Source organism: Lepus europaeus, chromosome Y (assembly GCF_033115175.1).
Source record: "Lepus europaeus isolate LE1 chromosome Y, mLepTim1.pri, whole genome shotgun sequence".
NCBI lineage: Eukaryota > Metazoa > Chordata > Mammalia > Lagomorpha > Leporidae > Lepus > Lepus europaeus.
The window spans coordinates 3,652,306-3,677,600 of NC_084851.1; the positions used below are offsets into that span (position 1 = coordinate 3,652,306).

At 39.3% G+C, this 25,295-nt stretch overlaps 1 protein-coding gene across 1 annotated transcript in view; it reads left to right on the forward strand.

Annotated features, from left to right (window-relative positions):
• The window catches only part of LOC133754013 (probable ubiquitin carboxyl-terminal hydrolase FAF-X), a gene marked incomplete at its 5' end in the record, with an annotated part of 187,857 nt that overhangs the window by 66,158 nt on the left and 96,404 nt on the right, over positions 1-25,295 (forward strand). Inside the window, 4 exons of the mRNA XM_062184644.1 lie at positions 1,249-1,455; positions 5,159-5,295; positions 7,675-7,808; positions 22,062-22,149. Of these exons, the coding sequence (XP_062040628.1) occupies positions 1,249-1,455; positions 5,159-5,295; positions 7,675-7,808; positions 22,062-22,149 (566 nt within the window). The remainder of the gene's footprint in view (positions 1-1,248; positions 1,456-5,158; positions 5,296-7,674; positions 7,809-22,061; positions 22,150-25,295) is intronic.

A 25,295-nucleotide genomic window follows, 5' to 3' on the forward strand; every position in this document is an offset into this window, starting at 1 on the left:
CCATCCGCTATTTACTCCCCAGTTAGCCGCAGTGGCTGTAGCTATGCCTCTCAGGAGCCAGGAGCTTCCTCCCCATCTCCCCATATGTATGCAGGGGCTCAAGGACTTGGCCATCTTCCACCGCTTTTCCAGGCCACACCAGAGAGCTGGATTGGAAGTGGAGCAGCGAGTACTTGAATGGCAACCAATATGGGATGCCGGCAATGCAGGTGGAGGCTTTAACCCCTAAGCCACAGCGCTGGCTCCTATAGCTATTATATTTAAACTACTTAATTTAATTTGTGGGATTAAACTTACTATTTTGTGTGTGTTTTCTTCTGTTTTTATTTTCTTTCTTGTCTCCTGAGAGATTATTAAACATGGTTCAGATTTCTGTTGAATTTTTTTAACACTTAATGATTTGCATGAGTGCTTTAAATTGTTTGATAATACTTGGTTTGAGCTTTTAAAAATTATCTTCCTAAGTTCATTTTTATATTTTTTTGATTCTTGCCATGTCTAATAATTGTTCATTGAAACCCAGAGACCTTAGAGATATTATCAAATTTCTGTTTAAATTCATTCACACTATTCAGACAAGGAGAGAGGGATGCCCATGACTTTGACCTGGTAGAGGCAGAACTCCAGTTTTACCATTATCACCTTTTTTGTCACACAGATGGGCAATACTGATTAACACTTTGTAGAAAGAAAATTTTGGGCCGGTGCCGTGGCTCAATAGGCTAGTCCTCCGCCTGCGGCGCCGGAACACCGGGTTGTAGTCCATGTCAGGGCGCCAGATTCTGTCCCGGTTGCCCCTCTTCCAGTCCAGCTCTCTGCTATGGCCCAGGAAGGCAGTGGAGGATGGCCCAAGTCCTTGGGCCCTGCACCCACATGGGAGACCAGGAGAAGCACCTGGCTCCTGGCTTCAGATCGGCACGGTGCGCCAGCCACAGTGCACCAGCCGTGGCGGCCGTTGGAGGGTGAACCAACGGTAAAGGAAAACCTTTCTCTCTGTCTCTTTCACTGTCCACTCTGCCTATCAAAAAAAAAAAAAAAAAAGAAAGAAAATTTTGAATACAGAGGGATTTACATTTCCACCATGGTCAGCTTAGTCTTATTTTTGGTAAACAACAAGTAAACTCTTGAGTTTAATAGGCTTCCTGTGGCTTAGCTGTAGTAGGAATGTATGTGTATGTATGATGGCTTGAAAATACTTTATACAAAGATGTAACTAATGTAAAATTACATTATTTAAAAATTTTTTAGGCAAGTTGGACTAATGCAAGTAACAAACAGCGTGAAAAACTACTTGAGCTCATACGTCGTCTTGCAGAAGATGATAAAGATGGTGTGATGGCACATAAAGTATTGAACCTTCTTTGGAATCTGGCCCACAGTGATGATGTACCTGTAGACATAATGGACCTGGCACTCAGTGCCCACATAAAAATACTAGATTACAGCTGTTCTCAGGTATGACAGTGTTTCTTTGATCAGTTTCTCTGGACTTTTTTTTCCCTTTCATAATTAGTATAGTTTAGTGACTAAAGTTGAAATTTATGGCATCATTTTTATTTTTAAACTAATTTTCAGTAATTGATTTATTTTTGTCGGATAGGCATTGTTTTTAGCAAGTTTTTAGCCATTTGTTTAACAAGTTTTCATACATCATTCACTTTGCATGTTTACTTTCTGAAAAAAGGTTTTTAATAGGTAAAACTGTAAAAAGTAATTAAATAGATAATAAATAGCTAAAACTAATTGTGACTTTTAGTACTTAGGTTTTAATCCCCTTTAAGAAGTTAATAAAATGAACAATTTAATAGTTGCTTCTCTGAATAAATATCAGCTCCCTTGGTTTTAAATTCATGAAATTTATTTATTTATTATTTTTTTACTGATTTTAATTATTTATTTTTAAATATCAACTTTAAAAGATTATTTATTTGAAAATCAGAGTTACACAGAGAGAGAAGGAGAGGCAGAGAGCGAGAGAGAGAGGTCTTCTATCCACTGGTTCACTCCCCAGTGGCCACAATGGCTAAAGCTACACCAATCCAAAGGCAGGAGCCAGGTCTCCCACATGGCTGCAGGGGCCAAGGGGTTGGCCCATCTTCCACTGCTTTCTCAGGCCATAGCAGAGAGCTGGGTTGAAAGTAGAGTGGCCAGGACTCAAAATGGCACCTGTATGGGATACTGATACTGTGGGCAGCAGCTTTAACCTACTCTGCGACAGCACCATCCCGTAAATATCAACTTTAACTATGATCTTACACCAGTTTTTGGATTTTTGTCAGTAATGGTTTGCCATGGTTATAATGGGACAGTCCAGGATTCTGTAAACCATGACTTACTCTCTTTCAAAAGGGAGGACTGAGCTGGGATGTTCTCCATTTGTAGAGTATAGGCATTCATAAGGCTATCATTGTGGCATAGCAGGTAAAAATAACTGCTTGCAGCTCCAGCATCCCATATGCTAGTTTGTATCCTGGCCGCTGTGCTTTCTTATCTAGCTCTCTGGGAAATGTACCTGGGAAATATGGAATATGGCCCAAGTGCTTGGGCCCACATATCCACGTGGGAGACGTGAAAGAAGCTCTGGGCTCCTGGCTTCATCCTGACCCAACCCTGACCATTGCAGCCATCTGGGGAGTGACCAGTGGATGGAAGATTTTTCTTTGTCTCTTTATCTGTCTTTTCCTTTCTGTCTGTAATTGGCTATTAAATAAAATCGTTTTCTAAAAATTTTTTTAAAATAAAAAATAACTAAAGAGTAAAGTAGTATTCTACTTTTGGTTGGGACTCAAGTTTAATTTAGTCAAGCAAACACAATATAATGCTTTCAGCTTTTGAAAACCGTATAATTAGTGGTGGTTCTAAAGTATTTACAGAACTGATTGTCATTAAATAATTAGATTAAAATATTAACGTGGAGACTTAAGAAATGAAGATTAGGCATCCATAACTCTGTGCACTCTGATCTTAGCAACCTATAAATATTTACTTTTTTATTAATTCTGAAGAATATACAAATTAATTTTATCATAGTTACTGTCCTTACAAATAGGTAAAGAGAAAGGAGCATTTTCCACTTCCAATAATCTTTAATACATTTGCATCTTCACATGTGATGAAAAAAATAAACTTCATTTAGTTCATTTGAACCAGATATTTACCTATAATTAATTTTAGTTGCTCATTCAGTGTTTATTTAGTATTTGACATGCTTATTAGGATTTCCAGTGGAAATGATATTTTATTAAATGGAGAAGTATTATAAAGAATCAAAGCCATGTACATGTTATAAATGCTAAAGTTGCTTACATTAATCTTTGTCATATTCTTTCACACATTATTATATAAAATATGAACTGAGTTTCCCTACTTTGAGTGAAGAGTTCACCTTTTTGAAGGTGAACCAGTGAGTCTACCACTTTCATTGCCTTATCCCAGGGTTTAGAAGACCTATTACAGTTTTTTGTTGTTTGGTTTTTTGTTTTGTTTTGTTTTTGTTTTTGTTTTTTTTTTCAAAATTTATTTATTTGAAAGGCATAGTTACATAAAGGCAAAAGCAGAGTTAGAGAGGTCTTCCATCCAGTGGCTCTCTCCCCAAATGACTGCAGCAGCCGGAGTTGAACTGATCTGAAATCAGGAGCTTCCTCTGGGTTCCTCAGGTGGGTTCAGGAGCCCAAAGACTTCAGCCATCTTCTACTGCTTTCCCAGCAGAGTGCTGGATCAGAAAAGGAGCAGATGAGACTCACACCATCTCCCGCGTAGGATGCTGGAACTGTAGATGCCAGCTTTACTCACTGAAACACTGCTGGCTCCAGAGCCATTGCAAATTTTAAATTTCATAGGTTACAAATATTTTTAAGCAACCCAAAAGATAAATAGTTAATATTCACTATAGTAATTGGATGTTTGTGAGTTTTTTTCAGGGAATTGTATGAAAACAACATAATGATACAGGAAAAAAACTTATACAATAAAACCTTGTACAGTAATGAAAGTAGTATGTATAGCCATCAAAATAGCTTATTAGTCTGAAAAGATGTCTACACTTAAGGTATTACACTTACTGTTCTAAATAAGTTTGCAAAACTGTCCCTACAAGTTTGTATTACACAAATACTGAACTTGTCATTTTTCTTCCAAATATGTCAGTTGCAGAATCATTTTAAGTAAAATATATACCCAAACCTGAACTTGAAATTACTTGTCTTTGTGGCTCAGAAGATTGAAACAAATAAACCATCTGAGAGTAGTTGAAATAAACTTATTCTTAAAATAGTTTTAATTCTCCTTTTGTTGAAAACCTGTACTTTTCTGCAATTTTCCCTATGGTTATATTGTGCTTTGTTGACTTTTTAACTTGCAGAATTAATTATTTTCAGCCAGCGCCGCGGCTCAATAGGCTAATCCTCCACCTTGCGGCGCCGGCACACCGGGTTCTAGTCCCTGTCGGGGCACCGATCCTGTCCCGGTTGCCCCTCTTCCAGGCCAGCTCTCTGCTATGGCCCGGGAAGGCAGTGGAGGATGGCCCGAGTCCTTGGGCCCTGCACCCCATGGGAGACCAGGAGAAGCACCTGGCTCCTGCCATTGGATCGGCGCTGTGTGCCGGCCGCAGCGCGCCTACCGCGGTGGCCATTGGAGGGTGAACCAACGGCAAAAAGGAAGACCTTTCTCTCTGTCTCTCTCTCTACTGTCCACTCTACCTGTCCAAAAAAAAAAAAAAAGAATTAATTATTTTCTTGATGATTTATAATTTTTCAATATTTCTCGTTCTGGTTAGAAAGAAGTAAGACAGAATCAGTATATATTAGTAATGGGATATGGTTTTGTTATGATAGGATAAATCTTATGATAAAATATGCAGTAACAATATTCAGACAGATGTTTTAAAAATATTGCTTTTGTAGAAGTAGATATTTGTCTTGGATACAGATCTGGATCCATAGAACATTAATAACAGTGCTTTACATTTTAGAGTTTTAAGTTGTAATTTCAAGATAATAATGACTGAAAGTATTTTTCTTTGGTAACTATGCTACAGCTCCATATTTTTGTTTACATTGAGTTTAAAATCTTTCATATTTTAAAATTCTCAAAACAGTTGAAAAGAAAAATAATGTTGTATTCTTTTCCACTTAAACATAAATTTTTTCTCTTGTATAAGGATCGAGATACACAAAAGATCCAGTGGATAGATCGCTTTATAGAAGAACTTTGCACAAATGACAAGTGGGTAATTCCTGCACTGAAACAAATAAGAGAAATTTGTAGTTTGTTTGGGGAAGCACCACAAAATCTCAGGTAAGATCTAGTATAGAGAATTTTGTTATTTTTATTTACAAATCACATTAAAAATAAAATTCAATTAAGGCAAATTTTAAAGAAAACTAGAGTGAAAAATAGCCTAGAGAATGGAAATAATTATATTCAACTACTTTATATTTTATGACACAGCTAAATTGTTTACATTAAGTATTACACAGCAGGTGGTATCAGAGCCAAGATATTTCCCTGAGCCTTTAGTACAGAATTCTCTTTGCTATCTAAAAGTTGATGACACATGTTGTTTCTACTCTCATTTCTCATTTAATTTTTTATTTTTACTGCTTTGTTTCTTGCACCCAATGTGTACGATTATCGCACAGGATAGTACTTTATATAGTCTTCATTGTTTTTTTAAATTATCTCACACAATTTTGACTTTTTTTTTTTTTTGACAGGCAGAGTGTACAGTGAGAGAGATAGAGAGAAAGGTCTTCCTTTACCGCTGGTTCACTCTCCAGTGGCCGCTGCGGCCAGCGTGCTGCAGCTGGCGCACCGCGCTGATCCGAAGCCAGGAACCAGGTGCTTCTCCTGGTCTCCGATGCGGGTGCAGGGCCCAAAGACTTGGGCCATCCTCCACTGCCTTCCCGGGCCATAGCAGAGAGCTGGACTGGAAGAGGGGCAACCGGGACTAGAACCCGGTGTGCCTGCGCCGCAGGCGGAGGATTAGCCTATTGAGCCACAGTGCCAGCTTTTTTTTTTTTTTTTTTAAACAGGCAGAGTGCACAGTTAGAGAGAGAGGACATTTTTTAATATCAAATTTTTCACTAGGAAATACCACCTCCTCAAACGGGATAAGTTTTTATGTGTTAAGCTAACATTTCAAAAATTAGACTACTCTCAGACCACAATTTAAATTATGAAAATTATAAGATTTTGTATACTGTTATTTTGGCTGGATTTTTTGTGTGTTTACTTTGTTCTGCTAGTTGTCATTACTAGAGTAATTTATCCTTTTCTTCTATTATGTTTGAGGAGTCATAATGCAGTTAATCAATGAACCTTGGGTTTATCTAACTAGTTATAGCTATAATCTTAGATTCTGTAACCCTTTAGAAAAATTTTCATGTAAGAAAATTTATGTGATTATCAAGTCTTTATCAACTCTAAACAGAATTCCTTTTTTAAAAGAAATTGAAATGTCATTTGTGTTTTTAGATATTTCAAGTTGAATTTTATCTATTTCTCTAAAAATGGAAAATTAAAGATAGAAATTTCATTTGGTCCAGCGTACTTCCCATGTAATGTAACAAGTGTGCCCATTTTCTCTTTACAAATAGATACCCTTCTAAGCCTGGTGATCTCATCACCATAGATTAATAATAATGAGGAATTGGTTTCCTTGAAAATGATGAAATGGGAAAGTTAAAGGAATTAGGTATCTTTTTTAAAATATCTGGGCAGACGCCGGCGCCACGGCTCAATAGCCTAATCCTCCGCCTAGCGGCGCCAGCACACTGGGTTCTAGTCCCAGTCGGGGCACCGGATTCTGTCCCGGTTGCCCCTCTTCCAGGCCAGCTCTCTGCTGTGGCCCGGGAAGGCAGTGGAGGATGGCCCAAGTCCTTGGGTCCTGCACCCCATGGGAGACCAGGATAAGCACCTGGCTCCTGCCATCGGATCAGCGCGGTGCGCCGGCCGCAGCGCGCTACCGCTGCGGCCATTGGAGGGTGAACCAACGGCAAAGGAAGACCTTTCCCTCTGTCTCTCTCTCTCACTGTCCACTCCTCCTGTCAAAAAAAAAAATATATATATATATATATATCTGGGCAGAATTGGTTGCAAGCTGAGTATTTGAGAAACCATGATTCTGTAACATACAATTTGATTTTGGAAAGATAGACAATAAAAACACAAACATTGAAATAATCTTTTGAGAGACAAATTATTCTCTACATATGCTTGTTTTTTGTTTTTTTTTTTTTTTTTTTTTCTTTTTTTTTGACAGGCAGAGTGGATAGAGAGAGAGACAGAGAGAAAGGGCTTCCTTTTTGCCGTTGGTTCACCCTCCAATGGCCACTGTGGCCAGCACATCTCGCTGATCCGAAGCCAGGAGCCAGGTGCCTCTCCTGGTCTCCCATGCGGGTGCAGGGCCCAAGGACCTGGGCCATAGTAGAGAGCTGGCCTGGAAGAGGGGCAACCGGGGTAGAGTCCGGCGCCCCAACCGGGACTAGAACCTGATGTGCCGGCGCCGCAAGGCGGAGGATTAGCCTGTTAAGCCACGGCGCCAGCCGATATTTTATTATTAAACAGAATATTTTCAACATTTTATTATGAATGTAACTACTATTTGGTGTCCACTTATCTCTTAATTACAACTATTGTCATTTGCCTAATTATATTAAATTCTTCTTGTTACAGTCAAACTCAGCGAAGCCCCCACATACTCTACCGTCATGATTTGATCAACCAGCTTCAGCGTGATCATGCCTTAGTTACTTTGGTTTCAGAAAACCTTGCAGCATATATGAACAGCATCAGATTATATGCTAGAGGTATGTATGTTAAGCTAAAATTTGCAATTAAGTAATCAAATTATTTTTCCCTTACCTGGTTTTAAAAGAGGGAAAATTAAAGTGAATTATATTTATAATTGGTATGTATGGGGAATGATTTCAGGAGCCCATACACCAAAATCCTCAGATATTTAAGTTCTTTATATAAAGAAATCTCTTTGGATATAACAAATAATTATCTGGATATATACACATATCCTTCCATGTGCTTCTGAATGATTTCAATTAATGCATTGTAAATTATGTGTAAATGGTACAGCATTATATTTTATGTTGTATTATGTGGAGAATAATAACAGAAAAAGATTGCATACGTTGAGGATATACAATACTTTTATGTTTCCATTAAAGAACTTTGCCTAGATTGGGGCCAGTTAGATACTTTAATCTAGTTATTTTATACTTACTTATTTGAGTGGCAGAGAGTACTTCTGACAAATACCAAGAATAGCTGAGAATGGCCTGAGGTTGAAACCAAGAACTTGGAATTCATTCTAGGTCTTCCATGTCAGTTCTAAGAGCTAAACTACTTCAGCTATCATTGCTGCCTTCCATTAAGTTGCAGTCAAGAACTGCAGCCGGGAATCAAATCCTAGTCATTGTTGTTGTTCTTTATTTATTTATTTTTATTAAACTTTTATTTAATGAATATAAATTTCCAATGTACAGCTTATGGGTTACGATGGCTTCCCCCCTCCCAAACTTCCCTCCCACCCACAACCCTCCCCTCTCCCGCTCCCTCTCCCCTTCCATTCACATCAAGATTCATTTTCAATTCTCTTTATATACAGAAGATCAGTTTAGTATATATTAGGTAACGATTTCAACAGTTTGCCCCCATATAGCAACACAAAGTGAAAAAAATACTATTGGAGTACTAGTTATAGCATTAAATAAGAGTGTACAGCACATTAAAGACAGAGATCCTACATAATATTTTTTTAAAAAATTAATTTTCTATGCCATTTCCAATTTAACACCAGGTTTTTTTTTTTTCATTTCCAATTATCTTTATATACAGAAGATCGATTCAGTATATAATTAGTAAAGATCTCATCAGTTTGTACCCACGCAGAAACACAAAGTGTAAAATACTGTTTCAGTACTAGTTATAGCATCACTGCACAATAGACAACACATTAAGGACAGGTCCCACATGGGGTGTAAGTACACAGTGACTCCTGTTGCTGACATAACAATTTGACACACTTGTTTATGGTGTCCGTAATCTCCCTAGGCTCTAGTCATGAGTTACCAAGGCTATGGAAGCCTTTAGGGTTCGCTGACTTTGATCTTATTCCGACAGGGTCATAGTCAAAGTAGAAGTTCTCTACTCCCTTCAGAGAAAGGTACCTCCTTCTTTGATGGCCCCATACTTTCCACTGGGATCTCACTAACAGAGATCTTTCATTTAGGTCTTCTTCTTTTTTTTGTTTTCCATGCTATCTTGGCTTTCCATGCCTACAATACTCTCGTGGGCTCTTCGGCCAGATCCGAATGCCTTAAGGGCTGATTCTGAGGCCAGAGTGTTGTTTAGGACATCTGCCATTCTATGAGTCTGCTGTGTATCCCACTTCCCATGTTGGATCCTTCTCTCCCTTTTTTTGGTTCTATCAGTTAGTATTAGCAGACATTAATCTTGTTTGTGTGATCCCTTTGACTCTTAGACCTATCAGAGCCATCGACTGTGAACTGAAATTGATCACTTGGACTAGTGAGATGGCATTGGTAGATCCCACCTTGTTGGGATTGTATTGGAATCCCGTGGGACATTTCTAACTCCATCATTTGGGGCAAGTCCGATTGAGCATGTCCCAAATTGTACACCTCATCCCTCTCTTTTTCCACTCTTAAATTTAACAGGGATCACTTTTCAGTTAAAATTTAAAGACCTAAGAATAATTGTGTGTTGGTTACAGAGTTCAACCACTAGTACTAGAACAACAACAACAACAAATACTAAAAAGGATAAAGTATTACATTGTACATCAAGGGTCAGGACAAGAGCTGATCGGTTAATTGTTTCTTATAGTGTCAATTTCACTACAACAGGTTTTCCCTTTGTTGCTCAGTTGTCGCCGATCAGGGAAAACAAATGATATTTGTCTCTTTAATCCATGTTGAGTGAATTTTTGTGTAGGGTGAAAGGTAGAGGTCTTGCTTCATGCTTCTGCACGTGGAAATCCAATTTTCCCAGCACCATTTCTTGAATACATTGTCCTTAATCCAGGAATTGGTTTTGGATCTTTGATCAAATATAAGTTGGCTGCAGATGTTTGGATTGATTTCTGGTGTTTCTATTCTGTTCCATTGGTCTATCCATCTGTTTCTGTACCAGTACCATGCTGTTTTGATAACAACTGCCCTGTAGTATGTCCTGAAATCTGGTATTGTGATGCCTCCGGCTTTGTTTTTGTTGTACAAGATTACTTTGGCTATTCGAGGTCTTCTAAGTGTCCATATGAATTTCAGCATCATTTTTTCCAGATCTGAGAAGAATGTCTTTGGTATCTTGATTGGTATTGCATTGAATGTATAAATTGCTTTTGGGAGAATGGACATTTTGATGATGTTGATTCTTCCAATCCATGAACATGGAAGAGTTTTCCATTTTTTGGTATCTTCTTCTATTTCTTTCTCTAAGGTTTTGTAGTTTTCAACATAGAGATCTTTAACGTCTGTGGTTAAGTTTATTCCAAGGTATTTGCTTGTTTTTGTGGCTATTGTGAATGGGGTTGATCTTAGAAGTTCTTCCTCCACCGTGGCATTCCCTGTGTATAGAAAGGCTTTTGATTTTTGTGCATTCATTTTATATCCTACTACTTTGCCAAACTCTTCGATGAGTTCCAGTAGTCTCTTAGTAGAGTTCTTTGGGAATGCTAAATACAGAATCATATCATCTGCAAAGAGGGATAGTTTGAGTTCTTCCTTCCCGATTTGTATCCCTTTAATTTCTTTTTCTTGCCTACTAGCTCTGGCTAAAACTTCCAGAACTACGTTAAAGAGCACTGGTGAGAGTGGGCATCCCTGTCTGGTACCAGATCTCAGCAGAAATGCTTCCAACTTTTCCCCATTCAATAGGATGTTGGTGTGGGTTTTTCATATATTGCTTTGTTTGTATTGAGGAATGTTCCTTTTATACCCAGTTTGCTTAGAGTTTTCATCATGAAAGGGTGTTGTGTTTTATCAAATGCTTTCTCTGCGTCTATTGAGAGAATCATATGGTTTTTCTTCTGCAGTCTGTTAATTTAGTGTATTACGTTGATTGTTTTGCGAATGTTGAACCATCCCTGCATACCAGGGATAACTCCCACTTGCGCTGGGTGGATGATCTTTCTGATGTGTTGTTGCATTCTATTGGCCAGAATTTTATTGAGTATTTTTGCATCTATGTTCATCAGGGATATCATTCTGTAATTCTCTTTCAATGTTGCATCTTTTTCTGGCTTAGGAATTAAGGTGATGGTGGCTTCATAGAAAGAATTTGGGAGGATTCCCTCCTTTTCAATTGTTCTTAATAGTTTGAGAAGAATTGGAGTTAGTTCTTCTCTAAATGTCTGGTAGAATTCAGCAGTGAATCCATCTGGTCCTGGGCTTTTCTTTGTTGGGAGGGCCTTTATTACTGTTTCAATTTCTGTGTCAGTTATGGGTCTGTTTAGGTTTTCTATGTCTTCCTGGCTCAATTTAGGGAGGTTGTATGTGTCCAAGAATCTGTCCATTTCTGATAGATTTCCCTGTTTGCTGGCATACAAGTCCTTGTAGTAATTTCTGATGATTCTTTTTATTTCTGTGGTGTCTGTTGTTACGTTTCCATTTTCATCTCTGATCCTATTGATTTGGGTATTTTCTCTTCTTTTTCTAGTTAGTTGGGCCAATGGGGTGTCAATTTTGTTTATTTTTTCAAAAAACCAGCTTATTGTTTGGCTGATTTTTTGTAATTTTTTTTGGATTCAATCCTGTTGATTTCTTCTCTGATTTTAATTATTTCTCTTCTCCTACTGGGTTTGGGTTTGGTTTGCTGCAGATTTTCTAGATCCTTGAGATGACTTGAAAGCTCATCTATTTGGTGCCTTTCCAATTTCTTGATGTAGGCACCTATTGATATAAACTTTCCTCTTAACACTGCTTTTGTTGTATCCCATAGGTTTTGGTGTGTTGTGCTGTTATCGTCATTTACTTCCAGAAAATTTTTGATTTCTCTTTTAATTTCTTCTCTGACCCATTGTTCATTCAGGAGCATGTTGTTCAATCTCCATGTGTTTGCACGTGCTCTAGGGATTCCTGAGTTGCCAATTTCCAATTTCATTCCTTTGGGCTCTGAGAAGCTGCATGGTATGATTCTAATTCTTTTGAATTTGCTGAGACTTGCTTTATGGCCTAGTATGTGGTCAATCCTAGAGAAGGTTCCATGCACTGCTGAGAAGAATGTAAAATCTTTAGATGTAGGATGAAATGTTCTGTAGATATCTCTTAGATCCATTTGGGCTATAGTGTCATTTAAATCTACTGTCTCCTTGTTGATCATCTGTCCTGTTGATCTGTCTGAGAGTGGAGTATTGAAGTCCCCCAGTACTATTGTATTGGTGTCTAAGTCTCCCTTTAAGTCCCTTAACAAGTCTTTTAAATAAACTGGTGCCCTGTAATTAGGTGCATATACATTGATAATCGTTATATCTTCCTGTTGAATGGATCCCTTAATCTTTGAATAGTGCCCCTCTTTGTCTCTCCTAACAGTTTTTTTTGGAAAGCTTATGTTGTCCGATATTAAGATGGCTACGCCTGCTCTTTTTTCATTTCTGTTGGCATGGTATATCTTTTTCCAGCCTTTCACTTTCAGTCTGTATGCATCAGTGATGGAGAGATGAGTTTCTTGTAAGCAGCAAAAAGATGGGTTTTGTTCCTTAACCCAATCAGCCAGTCGGTGTCTTTTAACTGGACAGTTCAAGCCATTAACATTCAATGTGACTATTGAGAAGGAGTAAGTTTGCCCTGTCATTTGCCAAAGATTTTTCCTAATATATGGTTTGAGACTCCTGTGATCTTTTGCTGTGAGGTTTCCTTCCTTTACCTTCTTTCATATTGGTGACCGTGTTTCTGTGTTTCTGTATGTAACACATCTTTAAGCATCTTTTACAGGGCTGGATGAGTGGCAACAAATTCTTTCAATTTCTGTTTGTTGTGAAAGGTCTTTATTTCACCTGCATTCACAAATGAGAGCTTTGCAGGATATAATATTCTGGGCTGGCAGTTTTTCTCTCTTAGTACCTGGGCTGTATCTCACCATTTCCTCCTAGCTTGTAGGGTTTCTGATGAGAAGTCAGCTGTGAGTCTAATTGGAGATCCTCTGAGAGTAATCTGACATTTCTCTCTTGCACCTTTTAGGATCTTTTCTTTATGTTTCACTGTGGTGAGTTTGATTACAACATGTCGTGGTGAGGATCTCTTTTGATCATGTTTATTAGGGGTTCTATGAGCTTCCTGTACTAGGATGTCTCTGTCCTTCTGCAAACCTGGGAAATTTTCTGCTAGTATCTCACTAAAAAGGCCTTCTAATCCTTTCTCCCACTCCATGCCTTCAGGAACTCCTAGAACCCGAAAGTTGGGTTTTTTAATAGTATCCTGTAGATTCCTGACAGTATTTTTTAGATTTCTGATTTCTTCTTCTCTTCTTTTATTTGCCTGTTTCCTTTCCTGTTCTCTGTCTTCCAATTCCGATATTCTCTCTTCTGCTTCGCCCATTTTGTTTTTAAGGCTCTCTAATGTGTTTGTCATTTGATCTATTGAGTTCTTCATTTCATTGTGGTTTCTTGTCACTATCACAGTTTCATGTTCTACTAGTTGTTTCATTTCATTTTGATTTCTCCTTTCTATTTCATTTTCACGAGAGAGATTTTCTATCTTGTCCATTAAGGATTTCTGTAGTTCAAGAATTTGTTTTTGAGAACTTCTTAATGTTCTTATCAATTTCTTGAGATCCCCTTCTTGCATTTCCTCTATCTCCTCATCTTCATAATCTTGGATTGGGGTGTCTTGTTCGTTTGGGGGCATCATAGTGTCTTCCTTGCTCTTGTTACCTCGGTTTCTACGTTTGTTGTTTGGCATGTTGGAGATAATTTATGGTTTTTTTTTTTTTTTTTTTTTTTTTTTGCTGTGGTGTTTTTTTCTTGTTATACTATGCCTCTAAGTTGGCTGTCTGCTTTGATGGATCCTTAGAGGCTGTGATGGGTGTGGCCAGAGAGCTCTGTTTGATTCTTCAGGTTTAAGGCTGTGCAACAAGTGACTCATCCAGATTGTTCTCTCCCTTGCTCCTTGCTGGATCTCTCTCTCTCTCTCTCTCCTTTTTTTTTTTTTTTTTTTTTTTTTTTTTACTCAGTTGGGAAGTAATTCCCCACAGGTGAGTGGAATTGAGGGTAGTTGAAATCTGGCCTCTGTGAGTATTCATTGATCTACCCCTGGGACCACACAAAGAGTTTATGCAGCCCTCAATGTGTTCTCAAGTTTCACCAAAGTTCCAAAGTTACTGAGTTTGTGTACTCCTTGGTGGCGCTTTACATATGTAAACTGGCGCCTGCCCTTTGTTTTGCTTGGTTTTGTTAGGTGAGTGGAGAGAGAGGCCTATGCCTTTCCCCACCAATGTCTAGGGTTTCTGACGTTTTTGTCTTACCTCTGGTTCGTTCCTGCGCTGCGGAGATTCTGCTCTCAGCTCCCGCGGTTTGGTCCACGCAGTGGGCTCCCTGTAGGTCCTCTGTGTCACATCCACTAGATCCGGAAGCGTTTCCTCTGCAGTTTTTTTCTTGAGTCTTTTCCTGAAGCTACAGTAATTCCACTTTTATGAAACTTTATTTTCCCAACTGTGGGCGCAGGTCCTCACTATCCACCATCTTGGCTCCGCCCCCTCCAAATCCTAGTCATTGTAATGTGCATCACAATACTTTGAGTTTTAAACTTAATTCCTGTTCTCTGATAATTCCTCATTTCTATGTTATTTCATTTCTTTAACTCATTCATTGTCAGCAATTGAAACTCTAAGCCAAAGCAAAGATTGTATGTAATTTTTGCCATAGAAGAATACTCTGCCTCATTTCTTTAAGTTATCTGGCATCTCTTGAGATCACAAGAGTGTCTGTATTCTTTAGTTTCATCGTGTTGACATGTTATTTCTTTTCAAAGAAGCTGTTGTTACTACAGGCTTCATCATTTAAAAACTTGTATTTAAAGCTACAACACAGAATAGCTTTGTAGTTTGTAAGATATACCTCTGTATGTAAAATTTTCCAAATTCATATAATGGGAATAATCATTGTAGGGCCGGTGCCGTGGCTCATTTGGTTAATCCTCCACCTGTGGCACCAGCATCCCATATGGGCACTGGGTTCTAGTCCCAGTTGCTCCTCTTCAGTCCAGCTCTCTCCTGTGGCCCGGGAAGGCAGTGGAGGATGGCCAGGTATTTGGGCCACTGCACCCACATTGGAGACCAAGAGGAATCACCTGGCTCCTGGCTTTGGGTCGGCACAGCACTGGCCGTAGCAGCTATTTGGGGAATAAAACGGAAGGAAGATCTTTCTCACTAATTCTGTCAAATAAAAAAAAATGTTTTACATAAAGAATATAATCATTGTAAAAAAAAACTACGTCATAAACAAGTAAGTGCTTGACAGAATAGTGCTTGTCGCATAGCTAGAACTTAAGTTTTTTCACAGAAATATATATTTTCCTGAATCATTGAGTATGTTTCTAGTTAACTATTCATTTCCTCCTTAATTTCCATTTCTGATTAAAGCTGTTCAGTTGACCCTTAAATGTAAAGTAAAATTTCCCTGTAAAATATTTAATTACCATTTTGTAGAACTAATACTAAAAAATTACATCTGTAATGATAAAATATTACTAGGATTGGGCCACACCGCGGATCACTAAGCTAATCCTCCGCCTGCAGCGCCAGCACCCCGGGTTCTAACCCCAGTTGGGGCACCGGATTTTGTCCCAGGAAGGGAGTGGAGGATGGTCCAGGTTCTTGGGCCCTGCACCCACATGGGAGACCAGGAAGAAGCACATGGCTCCTGGCTTCAGATCAGCGCAGTGCACCAGCCATTTGATTGGGTGAACCAATGGAAGGAAGACCTTACTCTCTGTCTCTCTCTCACTATCTAATTCTGCCTGTCAAAAAAAAAAAAATATGCCGGCGCCAAGGCTCACTAGGCTAATCGTCTGCCTGGTGGCGCCGGCACACCGGGTTCCAGTCCCTGTCGGGGCACCGATCCTGTCCCGGTTGCCCCTCTTCCAGGCCAGCTCTCTGCTGTGGCCAGGGAGTGCAGTGGAGGATGGCCCAAGTGCTTGGGCCTACACCCCATGGGAGACCAGGATAAGCACCTGGCTCCTGCCATCGGATCAGCATGGTGCGCCGGCTGCAGCGCGCTACCGCGGCGGCCATTGGAGAGTGAACCAGCGGTAAAGGAAGACCTTTCTCTCTGTCTCTCTCTCACTGTCCACTCTGCCTGTCAAAAAAATAAAATAAAAAAAAATAAAAAAATAATAATAAAAAATATTACTGGGATCTCTTCAAGCATAGGACATAAGTGCAACAAAATGATTTGGGATTCTTGCCATTCAATAATATTTTACAAATTTCGGATAATCATTTTATTAGTATTATTCATTTTCCCTACTGTATTCCATCTCTATCCCCCAGTCTTTGTATTGATTGCACTTTGAGTTATTAGGACTTTTTTTTTCCTGATTACTTGATAGATTCTGTAGGACCTAATTACAGATTGTAAAATACATCACCCTTCTTTGAAATCTGTGTTTTCTTGGGCTGCCATTGTGTCATGGCAAGTTAAGCTGAACTATGCAACATTGGAATCCCATAAAGTTTCCAGTTTATGTGCTGACTGCTTTGTTTCCAATCCAGCTTCCTACTATTGCACCTGGGAAAGCAGTAGGCCCAAGTCGTTAGGCTTCTGTGTCCATATGGGAGACCCAAATGAAACTACTAAATCCTGAGTTTGGTCTGACTTAGTCCTAGCCATTTCTGCCATTTAGGGAGTGAACCAGCAGATGGAAGATATTACTATCTGTTTTTCCCTCTCTCTCTAACTCTGCCTTTCAAGTAAACATAAAAAGCTTTAAAATTTTTTCTATTTTACACATTATCCTGTTTTCCTTACTTTTATGACAGTTGACTATTTTTGAGTCTACTTACTACCAGAAAAACTCCACAAGTGTCATTGCACAGCAGTGCTATATTTTAATGCAGATCCAGGATTTGGTTCACTTAGTGCTTATTTGCACATGTCAACCATGATGTACCAATAAGTGTGTGTGGTATTGATTATAGAAAATATTTGAAATCAAAATTAATTTGTGATGTTACAGCTGTTTTAAACAAAGTCTGGTAGTAGAAAAGTGCAGGTGATATCATGAATAACTTATTGTGCCAGAAAATATGACTATTTTTAGAGAGTTGTGTTAACATGTAGAAAAGACATGGGGAAGCAGGTGTTTAGCAGGTAGACACATCAGACCCACATCAGAGTCTGACTAATTCAGAGACTCGGAGGTAGCATGTTATGGTATCCCAACTTTGGTCCAGCCCAGTACCAAGCATGTAAGCGCTGTGGACATGACCAGTGAGTAGAAACTCAGTTAAGTGTATGTTTGGGGTGTGTGCCTGTGTGTGCCTCTTAAATTAGGCAATTAAGAAAATAAAGTCACAGAAGCCATTCAGTAGCCAAATATGACAGTTTGTTATCACCAAAATATTACATACATATTCCTTCATTACTTGAGTCTTTGGATAAAAATAAAGGTCAAGGAAAATATAATGAAAAAGCAATTGGTAATAAAAGCAGTGGGTAGAAGATTCCTGAGGAACAGAATATTAATGCAGCACCAAATTATTAATTAATGCACCAACAAATTATTAATTGAAAAGAAAAATAATGACTCCTCGACAGAGAAACCAGGTAGAAACTTTAGCTTAAATAAGTTAGCTAAAACATGTTTAATATTAGAACAAATTAACATCATGAATCTAGGAGCAATATGTGTGAAAGATATAGCATTTCTTGCCAGAAATGTGTAACCTGAGACCAAGGATAAGAAACATGAAACTGACTCACTTTAAGTGTTTGTAAATAGCTATATTTCTCTTAAATGGTTATCAAAAAAATAAAAAAGAGCTGAAGGAACTCTTGCTTAAAAAAATCAGTATGGAATATTTAGCCTGAATTTGATTCTGCATTGGGCAAAGGGAAACGTAAAATTATCAAAATATTGTTACTGATGGTGAAATTTGAATACGGGCTATGGATCTAATAAATTGTCTGTCTGTGGCTGGCGCCGCAGCTCAACAGGCTAATCCTACGCCTTGCAGCGCCGGCACACCGGGTTCTAGTCCCGGTCGGGGCAACTGGTTCTGTCCCAGTTGCCCCTCCTCCAGGCCAGCTCTCTGCTGTGGCCAGGGAGTGCAGTGGAGGATGGCCCAAGTGCTTGGGCCATCCTCCACTGCCTTCCTGGGCCTCAGCAGAGAGCTGGATTGGAAGAGGAGCAACCAGGACAGAATCCGGCGCCCCGACCAAGACTAGAACCTGGGGTGCCGCCGCCGCAGGCAGAGGATTAGCCTATTGAGCGCGGCACTGGCAGAGGAGTTTCTTGTATTGTTTCTGCATGCTAACTGTAAGTTGCAATTCAATATCAAAATAGAAAGTTACACAGTGATAACCATTCAAACCTCTTTTCTTTAAAAAACTTCTATGCAAAATGTCTTAAGAACTAAAAAGGACATATTCCAAGATGCAGAATGCTGATGGAGCTTACTGCTAGTCTAAAGGAAGATAGTTTAAAAGAAGTGGTGAGAGTTAATCTCAGGGAAAGTTATGGTGAAAACTGCAGAGGAAGTCCCACCCCAATTTGATGTTGTAGACACAGTCAGTCCTGCACTTTAGCAGATGAGAACCCCAGCACCAGCTTTGGAGAATGAGGTGAGAACAGACTGCAGCAGTGCAAGATACTAGCGATAAAGCTGCAGGAAGAGCCAATCAGTGAGTCTGGCTTGGAACCTTATCGAAGATAGTGTACCTGCCAATCTAGAAGGAAAAACGGGGGACATGTTTGTCCCTTCCTGACCACCCAGCACTGGTTCTTGCAACTTGCCAAGGAGGCCTAGGTACCATTTTGGACGACCATAACAGCTGTACCAGCTTGTGTCATCATACCTAGTAACCAGCCAAGAGGAGATGCCTGAGTCTGGCTGTGAGAATTGACAGGGCTGGGTGCTCATGCTGTGGGAACCTTGTGTGCTGGGACTGTGAAAACTCTGGCTGCATTGGAGAGCCCAGTGAGTGGTAGGGTCTCTGAGCAATCATTGTGGGCAATTCCACATTCACTGAGCTCCCTGATTCCCTGGAGTAGGTCATTACTGTGCTTACACCGAAGACTGAGCAGATCCTTTGTAGGATTCTTGTGGAAGCAAGGATGAATATTATACCCACAAGGGCCAGCACCTAGGCGTTGGTCTGCTTGGAGGCGAGGAGGTGAATGTTGAGACTAAGCCCACAGAGCTGATCAAACCTCCCCTCTGATTAAAAAAAAGAGAGAGAGACAGAGATTGGGTGTCAACTTGGACACTCTCCTCAACCGTGGGCACTGAATAGAGCTCCCTGGCCACACCCCGTGCACACTTCTGGATATTCATTGAAAGAGCAGATTCTCTACTGGAATAGTGCAAAGGTAAAAGCCATCATAATGAACCAAAAAAAAAAAAAAAAAAAAAAAACCTTCGTTATTAAAAAAACAGCTATCTTGGGGCTGGTGCCGTGGATCACTTGGTTAATCCTCCACCTACGGTGCCGGCATCCCATGTGGGCACTGGGTTCTAGTCCTGGTTGCTCCTCTTCCAGTCCAGCTCTCTTCTGTGGCCCAGGAAGGCTGTGGAGGATGGCCCAACTCCTTGGGCCCTGCACCCGCATGGGAGACCAGGAGGAAGCACCTGGCTCCTGGCTTTGGATCAGCGCAGCACTGGCTGTAGTGGCCATTTCAGAACGAAGATCTTTCTCTCTGTCTCTCTCTCTCTCACTGGCTAACTCTACCCAAGACTGGATAAAGGATAAAGTTGGGGAAAAAAAACTATCTCCACAAATGCCTAAAACATGATCCTGCCAAAGAAACACAACAACACTTCAATACTAGATTGTATGAAGATGAAGAGAGTGAAGAAATTCCAGAACCATAACTCAAAAAAATTTACCATAGGATTACTTAGAAGTCATCAGAAGCAGATCCATGAATTAAAGAAATCTGTACATGACATGAATGAAAATTATTCCTATTGAGATTTTAAAGAGAAATCAAAATGAAATATTAGAAATAAAGAATTCAGTGGAATGCAGTGGAAAGCCTTTATAGCTTTAGTGAGGCAGTAGAAAGAATATCCTTTTAAAAGACATATCTTTGGAAATTTTACTATCAGATCAAAAAGAAGAAGAAATTAGAAAACCAAAAAACAGTGTTGTAAATTATGGGATACTATCAGATGACCCAACAGATGAGTTTCTGAAGGTGTATGGAAAGAGAATTCATTAGAAGACCTTTTTATATGGAGAAAGAAAGAGATATCCAAGTATAGGTACATCCAAATACAGGAGAGAACATTAGGGAAGCTCTGTAAGACATTGGTAGTTAAGTGAAGACTGGGAGAAGGTATTTGTAAACTATGCAATTTATAAAGGGAGTTACAAGATAACAAAACAAATAACCCAGTTAAGAGATGAAAAGAGGATCTAAGTGACATTTTTCCAAAGAGGAAATTCAAACGGCCAGACACATGAAGAAATGCTCAGGAAAATGCCAGTCAGCAAAAATGAGGTTTCACCTCACCCCTTTTAGAATGGATTTCATACAGAAATCAACTGTATGTATCAATTACTGATGAGGATGTGGGAAAAAAGGTACTTTGTCCACTGTTAGTGGAAATCTAAACTTGTATAGCCACTATGGAAGTTAGTGTGGCAATACTTCAGAAATCTGAATATAGACCTTCTGTATGACCAGCCATCCTATTCCTGGGAATTTACCCAAGGTAAGTGAAATCAGCATACGAAAGAGTTACCTACCTCCATGTTTATTGCACCTCATTTCACAATAGCTAAGACATCAAACCAAATCCATCAGCTGAAAAATTGAAGATAAAGAAATCATGGGATAGGTACAGTATGAGTACTATATAGCAGTTTTAAAAAAAATAAATAAATTCTGTTATTTGCAACATGAATGAAACTGGAAAACATCATACATAGTGAAATAAGCCAGTCCCACAGGGACAAATGTTCTCCCTGATCTCTGGTAACTAACAGAGCTCCTAAAAGGTTATCTGCAGGAGTGAAATTGACAGTTGAGGGATGTGGTAACTTTGAACAGCCAGTGTCTTGACTATTGATGAATAGCTTTTTTCTCCATACTATCTGTGGGACTCTTTCTCCATAGTATCTGTTTAACTCTTATAGAGTTCATTCAAAATAAATCTTGTGTATATAGTTAATGAAAATAAATCTTGGGGCTGACACTGTGGAACAGCAGGTTAAAGCCCTGGCCTGAAGCGCTGGCATCCCATCTGGGAGCTGGTTCTAGTCCCAGCTGCTCTACTTCCACTCCAACTCTCTGCTATGGCCTTGGATAGCAATAGAAGATGGCCCAAGTCCTCGGGCCCCTGAACCCACGTGGGAGACCCAGAAGAAGCTCCTGGCCCCTGGGTTTGGACCAGCACAGATCTGGCTGTTGTGACCATCTGGGGAGTGAACCAGCAGAAGGAAGACCTCTCTCTCTGCTTCTACTTCTCTCTGTAACTCTGTATTTCAAATAAATAAAATAAATATTTAAAAATATAAAATAAATGAAAATAAATCTTAATAAAAAATAAGAATGGGAATAAAAAAGTGAGGAAAAAGAGGGGTGGGAGTATGGGCACTGTGGGAAGAATCACTGTGTTCATGAAGTTGTATTTATGAATGAAATGCATGAAGTTTATATACCTTAAAGAAAAGGTTTATGTTGGGGAAGGGAATTAAAATGAAAAAGCATTGAAAATGCCTGTGGAATGTTCAGTCAGATGTTTCAAGACGAGTACTTTGAAAACTCAGAAAGCATATATAACAAAAAGGATTTAAATGAGAATTTTTAAGAAAACCTTAGGTTTGAAATTTAGTGTGTAATGCATTAACTTTTGTTAATTTGCAGATAATGAAGACTATGATCCACAAACTGTGAGACTTGGAAATAGATACAGTCATGTTCAAGAGGTCCAAGAACGACTTTACTTTCTTAGGTTTGTTTTTAAATAATTAGTATTCTCTTTTAAGGCACTGAAAAGAACTGCAGGTTGTTTTTATTTTTTTATGTATGTATTTAAAATCCAAATAAACCTGGTTGTTCACTCCCCAGATATCCACAGTGGCTGAGGCTGGGCTGTGCTGTAACCAGGTACAGGGAACCTTATCTAGGTCTCCCTTGTAAGAGTCAGGGTCCCAAACACTGGGTCCTTCTTCTGCTTTCCCAGCCAATTAGGGAGCTAGATCAGAAGTGAAGCAACCAGGACCCAAACCTGTGCTGCCCATGTTGGATGCTGGCATTGCAGATGGTGGCTTTACACACTACGCCACAACACAGGTCTCAGAAATGCAGTGCTAGATACTATTGCTAAGCCTTTGATGGCTATTCCATCCTTATACTAGATGTTTTTTCTCAAAATAACCATTTCCTAAATTAGTGCTGAACATAACTCCCTTTTTTAAAATTTGAAGAAATAGCATTTTAAAGTTTAGACTAGAATATTTATGTGAAACATTTTTACTTTAAAGAAGGTTTGTACTTCAGCTGCAAGATACAAAAGGGATATTTGGGGAACTATATTTTTGTTAATGCAGCCATGTATGATAACATCAGACAAAATAAGGAAAAAGTATTTAATTTGAAGTTAAAGCCAAATAAAGTCAATAGTAAATTTTCTCAGGGATGTTATAGTTTAATGGCAAGTATGTAAAACTTTAATAATGAGAGATTTCTTAAGATTACAATTACTGTATTTTAACAAAAAAATTTTATAGAAAATTTGAATTACAACTTAAGCAAAAATGCTAAAACTGTTAGTTTTTAAATAATTTTGAAAAGATATCTAGTCTTAACAGATAGGAATATTTTAGTGATTTGAATTTGAGAAAGATCCAAGTATCAGGCTCAAGTACCTCTGTTTATCCACCTAGAATAAAAAGATCTGCCTCCCCATATTAAAAATTTTTTCAAGAACTGATTATATTTTTATATCCCCTAGGTTTATTCTAACAGTGAAGTAAGTTAGAATTTATCTGCCTTTATTAATAAAGGTTAAAATCAGCAAACCTGTCATGGTTCCTGTTTTACACTATTTAGCAGTGTTAATTCAATAAAAGTAAAAGGAGCTAAGAGTGAATGCCTGCTATTGGGTTTTGTGCCAATTGCTTTAACTATCATGGTAACCTTGTGAGGCAGGAGTTATTCTCATTTGGTTAATAAGAAAACTGAGACTCGGCCGGCGCCGTGGCTTAACAGGCTAATCCTCCGCCTTGCGGCGCCGGCACACAAGGTTCTAGTCCCGGTTGGGGCGCCGGACTCTAGCCGGGTTGCCCCTCTTCCAGGCCAGCTCTCTGCTATGGCCCGGGAAGGCAGTGGAGGATGGCCCAAGTCCTTGGGCCCTGCACCCGCAAGGGAGACCAGGAGAAGCACCTGGCTCCTGGCTTCGGATCAGCGAGATGCGCCGTCCGCAGCGGCCATTGGAGGGTGAACCAACGGCAAAAAGGAAGACCTTCCTCTCTGTCTCTCTCACTATCCACTCTGCCTGTCAAAAAACAAACAAAAAAACTGAGATTCAAGTTGGGGAGAATAATTTGTTTGTAGTTATACAACTGATAACTTTTTAAGACTTTATTATATGACACCAGGGAATTTTTAAGCATTTACCTTGGAGATGCAATTTGTGAGCTCCTAAGAATATTTAATCATACTATAAGGAGTGAGCATTGTGGCATGGTGGGTTAAGCTGCTGCCTGTGACACTGGCATACCATGTGAGTGCCAGTTGAAGTTCTGGCTGCTTTACTTTTTTTTTTTTTTTTTGACAGGCAGAGTAGACAGTGAGAGAGAGAGAGAGAGAGAGAGAGAGAAAGGTCTTCCTTCTGTTGGTTTACTCCTCAAATGGCCGCTACAACTGGCACTGCGCTGATCTGAAGCCAGGAGCCAGGTGCTTCTCCTGGTCTCACATGCAGGTGCAGGGGCCCAAGCACTTGGGCCATCCTCCACTGTCCTCCCAGGCCGCAGCAGTGAGATGGAAGAGGAGCAACCAGGACTAGAACCTGGTGCCCATGTGGGATGCCAGCTCCGTAGGTGTAGGATTAACCAAGTGAGCCACAACGCCAGGCTGCTTTACTTCTAATCCAGTTCCTTGTTGAGAAAACAGCAGAAGATGGTCCAAGGACTTGGGACCCTACCTTCCACATTGGAAGATAAGAGCTCCTGGCTCATGGCTTTGGCCTGGTGCAGCCCAGGCTGTTGAAGCCATTTGGAAACAGATGGAATATCTCCATATCTCTCTCTTTTGTGTGTGTGTGTGTGTGTGTCTTTTTATAACTCTGCCTTTCAAATGATTAAGTCTTCTTAAAAATAAATAATTATACTACTGGATGTCAGGTTACACATTTATAAATTAGGGTTAGGAGTTATGTAGGACTGAAAGGGAAGGCTGTTTCAGGCTCAGCATTCTCATAAAGGAGGTATTAGAAATTTAGAGTTAAGACTCAAAGAAGAAAATTAACTAAAAATGTCATAAGTTAAGCAGGTTTAGGGATGCTGAAAGAAATTAAACACTGAGTGAAGGTATTAGAGAAGAATCACTTCTTCATTGTTATCTTTTATTCCCACTACTAAAACTCTCAGAGGAAATCAGTGAATATTCAGAAGAGATTAATGATTACTGAAATAGAAAAAATAATTATTTAGATTATTTAATATGGTAAACTAATACAATGCAATATGTTCAGATATTAAAAATTGTAAAATTCTTAAGAACTTTGAATCATCTATGGAAAACAGTGTAAAATTTCATTTTCTAATTAAGGCATATCAGCACAGAGGTAAACTAGTATATAATTTCAAAGGCTTAACATTCTTGAAAACAGGACAGAAGTCTTGATTATTTGTGTCACATCTCCAAAAAGTTCCTGACACTTTGTAGTTCCCTACTATATGATTATTAAATAAATGAATATATAGCATATAGTTCCAGGCAGATTAATAAATAAGTTCTTTTTTTTTTTTTTTTTTTGACAGGCAGAGTGGATAGTGAGAGAGAGAGACAGAGAGAAAGGTCTTCCTTTTTGCCGTTGGTTCACCCTCCAATGGCCACTGCGGCCAGCACATCGCGCTGATCCGAAGCCAGGAGCCA